This window comes from Arachis ipaensis, chromosome B02, assembly GCF_000816755.2.
Source record: "Arachis ipaensis cultivar K30076 chromosome B02, Araip1.1, whole genome shotgun sequence".
Classification (NCBI taxonomy): domain Eukaryota; kingdom Viridiplantae; phylum Streptophyta; class Magnoliopsida; order Fabales; family Fabaceae; genus Arachis; species Arachis ipaensis.
The window spans coordinates 49,816,373-49,825,520 of NC_029786.2; the positions used below are offsets into that span (position 1 = coordinate 49,816,373).

Below are 9,148 nucleotides of genomic sequence, written 5' to 3' on the forward strand. Positions count from 1 at the left end.
CCTCCCAAAGGTATGTGACACTCTGGGCATTGTCCTTCTTGACTCTTAGCATATAGTGTCTAAATCAAATATCATATCTTTCGTATCAACACTATTTTCTTTCTGAAATTTTCTTAAAATACTAAGATAAACATTATTTCCACCACTTCTTGAATCTCGCATCAATGAGATGGTTTTGAGAATTGTCAAAAATTGCGGGGGATATACACTAAGGTCTTCCACCATAAAGAGGAATTATTTCTGTGTCATACTTCTTAGAATTCACAATAACCATGCTCACTTTCTTTTAATTGTCTAACTTGCATAACCGATCCCAAACCCGGATAAAGGGAAAGGGTTGTGTTAAGCAATCGATAGCAAACATAAAACTTCGTAGAATCTCTATGACATTGACCAAATACAATATTGCGCAAAAATTAGGTCATTCCCCAAAAGCAAAGTACTATATGGCTCGAGTACAGTGTCAAAAGAGGATGCTCGCTACATCGATATCCGGATGTAGTGCAAAATGTACAATTCTCACATTTTTTTAATCAAACGAGGGTAAATAAACTAGTTCACAAAGGTAAAGGAAGAGGCAAAGGTAAAGATAGAGGCAACCGAAAATTGCAGTTTGAGACATAGAATGTAGTTACAATTACAGGAAAATCTGCCATAGCAAGAAGAAAGATTAACATAATGTGCTTGCAAGGAAAAAAGTGGGAAAGGGCGAAGGTGAGCATGGGCATAAGTTTAATGTGATAAAAGTGACCAAACACACATGGACAAAAAAAGGAATGAGGATACAAGAGAGAAATTTTAAGTGTAGAATCGCGTTTTAGGTGGTTTGAACATGTGGGGAAAAAGTCGTCGGAACATTTGGTTAGGAAGGTGAATTAGAAGGTAAACAAGTAGCAAAAGGTAAATGAAGACCTAAAAAAAACATACACGAGGTGGTTGGAAAAAAATCTATGTCTAAACGGTCTTACTGTAAACATAATATATGATAGGACACAATGACGTCTCTTGATCCATGTAGCTAATCCCAACTAGTGGGACAAGGCTTTGTTGTTGCTTTTGGTAATTGTTAAACTTATATTGGCAATTGGTACTTACCTCTGTTCTAGTTCAATTTTAAAATATGAAATAAGAAATATTAAAATGTAGAATAACCTTAAAAAATTGTGAGATATTATTGCTAAGCATGTGTTTGAGATATAACAAATTTTTAATTAAAAATTTTAATTAAACAAAATAATAGAAATGACATCTGCAAGTTGAACCACATAAATCAATATTTAGTTTGTGTTTGAATAAAATATTTGAGATTTATTTGATATAATTTCTTGAAGGGGTGCCTTGAGGCATCAGTTCAGTTAACTCTATGTGACCTCATGATGACGAGTTCAAACTATAGATTTAGTCACTAATACATGCATTAAGTTAGGCTAAACATATACTATTTGCCGCAGAATGCGGGATGCTTTGCACCTGACTTCCTTGTTTCTAATTTCTTATGATTTTTGGGAATCACTAATAAAAATTTTTGGATCAGACACTACTAATATTAAAATAGACACATCACAACATGACACTATGAAACCAGAACATACTGAGTAATTTACACGTTTCTTCCGTCCCTAATTTTCAAGAATATAAAAAACACATTTTCAACACTTTGTAATAGTATATTTTGGAGTAAACTATCATTTAACTACAATTTTAATTTCTAATAAAATAACCCTTCAAACAAAAGAAATGACATTTTGACCCTCCAAAGATGATCTATTGATAAAATGTACCAAATACAGTAATACATACTTGAAAAAGAGATCCAATTTCGACATGATTTTTTGCAAATCTATTTAGAAAAATGAAATATTTTGAATCTCCAAACTTGGTAATTGTATGTGAATTTGTTTTGGCAAATTTTTCCCCTAAATGGCAAGAGAAAATCAGGAAAACAATTGAAAAAAGAGTCTAAAGATCGAATTTTTTCGAGTTCTCGTTTGTACATTCTAAATAACTTTCAAATTTTCCAAGAAAAAATTGGATCAAATGCATGAGCTGTTTACCACTAAAAATAAATCATGTATTTTATCAAATTGATATCATTTTTGGAAAGCCAAAATATCATTTGTTTTTCCGAGGATCATTTTGTCAAAAATTGCAACTTTGGGAGCCAAACTAGTAGTTTACTCGCATATTGTGCCTTTCCCTCTGATTTCATTGTGCACTGCATCATCAATCATGGATACTTACTATTGACTAAATCATGTTTTTTTCAATTTGGAACAAATTTTTTCTCCTCCATTTCACTTTGTTAAATAAAATAAAATAAAATATTTTATCATGCCATAATTAACCATTGTATTCAACATTTACTGGCTACGGGCACAATGGGTAATTCCGTAATTATTTAATTATATTTAATAACATCAAAATTTGGGCCTAAACACGGAAACAGCAACTCTGTTGCTACTTTTAACTTTTTCCTCAATAACGTCCTTTTCCACAGATGCAAAAGCAAATACTTTTTCACCTGAGTGCTACCCATACAATATGCCATCATCCACTTGTAAGCAATCGCTCATTTGAAGATAGGAAGAGAAAGTAACACACCAAACATGCACTTGCATATACTACAAGACAAAATCCTAGACAATACAATATAACAAAGCAGCGGATAAAGACAGATTTATAATTTGCAAGATAAATAACAAACCTGAGCTGCCTCGTTTGCTGCGGTCTTTGTCCATAGCGAAAGTTTGTCCTGCCTCTGGCGCACACTTGCAACCACACCGCATATGTCCTCAGCATCGTCAAATTGCTCCCCAATCAAAGCCATCATCTAATCAATAAGGGATGGTAAATATTCAGTACATTTAGCAATTAAGAACCAGCATTTCATCCATAATCTTTACAAGAGTTCTGCTATTCAACAAGAAAAATTTAGTACTTAGAACAATTAGAAACAACATCATTTCTCATATTCTTTATGTACAAAATCCAGAAGAACTCCAACATTTCGAGAAAAGAAAGAAAGGAATCAAGAAATTACAGTTTCAAGCCACATGTTATCAAGATTAGCCTTCCTGTTGCTTGTGACAGTCCACTTGCCTCCCTTAGCACACTCAGGATCTTCCCATTTCGGCTCAATCCCAGTCTTGAACAAGTGGAAGTCTGCATTTCCAGGCAATTTGCTGGGCTTGAATACCTGATCATACAAACTGCAACAAAATTTCATGAAAAATGTTCTCCAAAATCCTATGATGATTGGATTCAGATACAAAAATGTCAACAGAAGGATATGCATAATGTGTTTACTTGTTTCTTCTTCTGAAACTTAAATTTAAACTAGGATAAAAAATTTTGAAAAAAATTAAAAACCTTGGAAATATAACCTGGAGTATCTTTAAAGTTACCTATAAAAAAAGTGCAGCCATGAACACAAAAAATAAACAAATACATGATTTAATACAAAATATGCATTGAAAGTGTGTTAAACAACATATGTAATTATTTTTTGGTGTCCACAATTCATGTATTTATATACAAATATATTCGATGACTTAATTTTAATGGACATATAGAAATTTTTGACAAAATATCCACCGCTCAACATGGCCTTTGGATACTGTCTCTCTAAATCTCAGAGACAGCAACAAAAACTTGGGCTACCTATTTTATGCAGTTTCAAACGCAACCCTAGTGTTTTGAATAATATGCGCTTCTTAGCCTAAAATCTTAACACAAGAGCCAAAACTAAAAAATAAATAATAAATAAATAGAAGAAAAATACCCAGAATTTTACATGTCCTCTGAATGAATGAAAACCCTCTAAGGATTCTCTCTCCTAAGATCCATGAAAATCAGAACTTTTTTTTTATTTTCTCCAAATCACATCTACGATAACTTCAAAAATCAAGATCGAGCGAACTTCAATTCAACTTCAAACTAAATTAAAAATAAATTTAAAAAGAGTGGAAAACGCACCACCAGAACTCTTCGACAGTATCGAAAGTGTAAACCTCGCGGAGAGAGGTACCCCAAGCAGCGCCTTGCTTCGGCTTCGATTGGTTGTCGAACCAGAACGTCCACTTCCTCTCGAGCTTGTGTTTCGATCCAGCCTCCGGCGCCGGCGAAGGCACGGTTGCTGCTGAGGACGATTCAACTACTGCTCCTGCTGTTTCGGTTGCCATCGCTCTCTCTCTCTCTCTCTCCGAAGGTCGTGTTCTCTTTCTTCCTCTCTCCTTCTATCTCCAGCCTCCAAGAAGGATAAGGACTGAGGAACTGAGAAAGATGAAGGAGGAAGAGAAGACGATGAGGGTTTGTTGTAGGTTTTTTTTTTCGGTCTTGATTCTTTAGGGTGTTTTTTTCTTCTAGTCTGGGTTTTGAGGCTCTGTTGTAGGTTATGCTTTTGCTTTAAATGGGTTTTGGGCTTCTTTATTATGTCTGGCTAGTATGTAAGCATGGTTAGGTATTTTATTTAAAGGGGAATTCTATGATGTTAGAAAGAAAGATTCTTTTACATGTTAATGTTTGTGTTGTCAAAGAGTAATGTGACAAGTGTTTAGAAAGAGAGTAATTGAAGAGATAAGATTTGACATGTTGTAAGTAAAATGTAGTGTATTTTATCTTATGTAATATGTAAATGATGTATTGATTAAATAGGCTAATTATATTTAATATATTTAATTGTTTAAAAAATATTGATGTCAAAATAGCATTTATAATACTGCCATTTTTATGGTGTAGAAAGAAAGAATATATATTTTAGGAGAGTTATTTTTTTTTAAGAATAAAAATTGTAATAAAAAATTTTACTTTTTGTTATAACGGAAAATTAAAAATAAATTTAATTTTAATGTAGTGTTAGTATAAAATAATTTTATATTTACATCTAATGACGTAACACTACATTAACAAAAATAATTACTTTTTATAGACGGTGTGAATTGTCATCCAAAAGACCAAATATAATTACACGTGTATAAAACACATTTTACACTGTCAATACATCAAAATTAAACTCACTATGCCCCCAAAATTTGTATAACCCCATACATATAGAAAAACATGGAAGACACCAAAAAAAATAAAAAAACATAGTTATTTTTCAGTATTATGTAGACGATATCTTATTATTTTGTTTGCATTAAAATATCTATTTACAGTTGTTTATAAAAAATAATTAAAAACAAAATAACAATATATTGTCTACATAATATCAAAAAATAACTATGTTTTCTTATATTTTTCTTGATGTCTACCATGTTTTCCTATATGTCTAGTGTTATGAGTCACCAAAAAAAAAAAATGTCTGGTGTTATACAAATTTTGGGTGCACATATTTTTAGTGAGTTTAATTTTGATGTATTGACAGTGTAAAATGTGTTTTACACAGTCGTGTAATTATATTTGGTCCTTTGGATGACAATAAACACCGTCTATAAAAAGTAATTATTTTTTTAATGTAGTGTTATGTCATTAGATGTAAATATAAAATTATTTTATACTAACACTACATTAAAATTAAATTTATTTTTAATTTCCCTTTATAACAAAAAGCAAACTTTCTTATTACAATTTTCATTCTTAAAAAAAAATCAACTCTCCCAAAATATATATTCTCCCTTTCTGCACCATAAAAATGGCAGTATTACAAATGCTATTTTGACATCAATATTTTTTAAATAATTAGTCCAAAAATAAAAAAAATCATACAAGGTCCAATACTATCTTTAATAATTAATTAACATAAATATAATTAGCCTATTTAATCAATACATTATTTACATGTTACATAAGACAAAATACACTACATTTTGCTTGCAACATGTCAAATCTTGTCTCTTCAATTACTCTCTTTCTAAACACTTGTCACACTACCCTTTTGACAACACAAACATACACATGTAGAAGAATCTTTCTTTCTACATCATAGAATTCACCTTATTTAAAAATGCTACTTACGGGATATTCACATATATAAGTAATACAATGGGTTAAGTTCAATTTTGGTCCCTAACGTAGGGGTCAAAAATTTGTTTTGTCCCTAAGTTTTTTTTTTTTAAAACAAAATCGTCTCCGAAGTTGACACTTGTATTAAAATGGTCCTTTCGCACCAAAAATAAAATTTAATAACAACTTTGCCCTTTGCGGTTTCTCTCCCTTAATTTTCATTCCCGCGAAGTTCACACCCCTTCATGAAGCAACGCATAAACTTCCTTGAAACACCTGAAAATTGAAACGTTGGTGTGAAACCCTCGAACGTAGGTGCGAACAGAAAGCATTGTCGCCATTGGGGGGGTTAAGGTTGAGATCGGTGTGCTGAGACATTGGTGAGTGATCTTCATCGCTGCAGCAGCTGATTGTTCAGGTACGATTACTTTCCATCCCTCAAGCAATCACGTCAACTGTTCACAACATGTCGTGGGTTTGGTTTTGATCACGATGTTGCTCTATCTGAGCATTTAGGGGTTGAATGCAGGCTTTTGAATCTGCTGCTATAGCTAGGGTTTGTGAGTAATGTATTCTGCTGTATATATGTTTGTGAGTAATGTATTCTGCTGTATGGCAGGGTTGACTGAGCAGAAGATGGTGTATATGAATGTCAGGGTGCATCATGGGGGTGCATTTAGATATGCGGAGGGGGTTTTTGAGTACCTAAAGGGTCAAAGTACCATCATCGAGGACATTGACAACGATCGTTGGTCTTTGTTTGAGGCCTATGAAGAACTAAGGCAGTTTGGGTACTTGCAGGCAAACATTGTTGCGTTGTGGTATAAAGATCCAGTCTTTGATGATTTGGAGACTTTCCTGAAGTTGCTGAAGGGTGACGTAGAAGCAATCGAGATGTGCAACATTGCTGGGTTACGGGGCTTGGTATAGTTGTATGTGGTCCACGATGTTGGCGATGCTGAGCCGTTTCCAGAAGTGGGTTACGTTGACGTTGGGGGAGTTGCAGAAGAGAGAACAGATGATGGGCTGGGCTTGGTTGTTTTCGAAGGGCACGGGGCTGAGGCAGCAGGGGCCAGTGCCGAACCTAATAAGGCAACAGAGGGTGGAGGGGTAGGGGATGAGTTTCAGGTAGATGGAAGTGAGTCCAATGACGAAGACAGTGAGGACCCTGAGTACATGCCATCTGATGAGGAGGGGGACAGTGCTGGAGAGGTGCACTTCAGTGATAGTGATGAGGATTTTGAGGGTGATAGTGGATTTGATGATGGTAATTCTGTGCCAGAAGAAGCTATTGCTGGCAAGGAAAAGGGTAAAGGTATAAATCAGTTTAGTGATGAGGATGGAGCAGATAGTGATGAGTTGGAGATGGACCACATGATTGGTGGGGATTAGGGAGATGAGGACGATGCTGAGAATGATGGTGATGATATATCAAACCGAGTGGGTTAAAGGTTTCCAGTTCATAAACCTTTGAAGGATATGAGCAGCTATAGGTGGGAGGTAGGGACACTTTATGCATCCAGACAAGAGTTTAAGGAGACTGTGCTGGCATATGCAGTTCATACGGCTAGGAGCATCAAATTGAAGAAGTGTGATTTGGTCAGGATTAGAGCTGTGTGTCAGAAGGACTGTCCATTCTGGCTCTATGCACATAAGGTTGGGGATGAATCCACATGGCAGTTAAGAAGCTTGAACCTCCAACACACCTTCATGCAAACGCACAGAGTTGGGATACTACACACTAAGTGGCTTGGAGCGCAGTTTAAAAAGAAGGTAGAGTCTAATCCCAGGATTAAAATAAGGGAGTTACAAGCAAAGGCACACAAGAAATGGAATGTTACTGTGACCAAGTCCATGGCAGCCAAGTCTAAGCAAGAGGCACTAAGTCAAATCCAGGGTGCATTTAGGGAGCAGTATAGAAGGATTAATGACTACTGTACGGAGATTTTAAGGGCCAATCCAGGTTCATCTGTCAGCTTGAAAGTGATTAGGAGCCCAGACTTTGTCCAGGAGGTCCAGAACCTAGAATTGATGAACTATTGTGTGTTCCAGAGATTGTATGTCTGCTTCAATGCATGCAAGAAGAGCTTCCAACATGTCAGACCCTTTATCAGCTTGGACGGGTATTTCTTAAAGACTCCTCAGGGTGGCCAGTTACTCACTGCAATAGGAAGAGATCCTAATGACCAGATCCTTCCCATTGCTTATGCGGTGGTTGAAGCTGATACCAAGGATTCCTGGATTTGGTTTCTGAGACAATAATCTAATGATCTGGGTGCTGATAAAATTGGAAGGTGTACATTCATGTCGGATCAACAGAAGGTAAACATTAATTTGAAATTCTTTGGGCACTTTATAACTTAAGCTGAATGCTATACTAATTAGTTGGGTTACTGATGAGCGGATAATTTATACGCTTTTTGACATTGTTTTTAATATGTTTTTAGTAGGATCTAGTTACTTTTAGGGACGTTTTCATTAGTTTTTATGTTAAATTCACATTTCTGGACTTTACTATGAGTTTGTGTATTTTTCTGTGATTTCAGGTATTTTCTGGCTGAAATTGAGGGACTTGAGCAGAAATCAGATTCAGAGGTTGAAGAAAGACTGCTGATGCTGTTGGATTCTGACCTCCCTGCACTCAAAATGGATTTTCTGGAGCTACAGAACTCGAAATGGCGCGTTTCTAATTGCGTTGGAAAGTAGACTTCCAGGTCTTTCCAGCAATATATAATAGTCCATACTTTGGCCAAGAATAGTTGACGTAAACTGGCGTTCAACGCCAGCTTTCTACCCAAATCTGGCGTCTAGCGCCAGAAAAGGAGCCAAAACCAGAGTTGAACGCCCAAACTGGCAAAAAAGCTGGCGTTCAACTCCAAGAAGGACCTCTACACGTGAAATATTTAGGCTCAGCCCAAACACACACCAAGTGGGCCTAGGAAGTGGATTTATGCATCAATTACTTACTCATGTAAACCCTAGTAGCTAGTTTATTATAAATAGGACCTTTTACTATTGTATTAGGCATCTTTGATCAGTTAGATCTTTGATCAGTTATATGCTATCTTAGATCACGTTTTGAGGGCTGGCCATCTCGGCCATGCCTGGACCTTCACTTATGTATTTTCATACGGTAGAGTTTCTACACTCCATAGATTAAGGTGTGGAGCTCTACTGTTCCTCAAGGATTAATGCAAAGTACTAC

The 9,148-nt window shown here is 35.5% G+C and overlaps 2 protein-coding genes across 3 annotated transcripts in view; one reads left to right on the plus strand and one right to left on the minus strand.

Annotated features, from left to right (window-relative positions):
* Positions 1 to 4,416, minus strand: part of LOC107625283 (eukaryotic translation initiation factor) — a 5,798-nt gene extending 1,382 nt beyond the window's left edge. The window contains exons 1-3 of one of the 2 annotated variants that reach the window (XM_016327892.2): positions 3,976 to 4,416; positions 3,047 to 3,209; positions 2,705 to 2,830 (exon numbers count right to left, since the gene is read on the minus strand). In XM_016327892.2, the coding sequence (XP_016183378.1) occupies positions 2,705 to 2,830; positions 3,047 to 3,209; positions 3,976 to 4,181 (495 nt within the window). In that variant the 5' untranslated portion in view covers positions 4,182 to 4,416. Of the gene's footprint in view, positions 1 to 2,704; positions 2,831 to 3,040; positions 3,210 to 3,975 lie in introns of both variants that reach the window. The other variant, XM_016327891.2, reaches the window with a different exon arrangement.
* Positions 7,423 to 8,205, plus strand: LOC107627230. The gene has a single exon (XM_016330082.1). It carries the CDS (start codon positions 7,423 to 7,425, stop codon positions 8,203 to 8,205), a length of 783 nt encoding a protein of 260 aa, XP_016185568.1.

Coding starts and splice junctions, on each gene's coding strand:
- LOC107627230 (XM_016330082.1), top strand. CDS start 7,423: ATGAGCAGCTATAGGTGGGAGGTAGGGACACTTTATGCATCCAGACAA.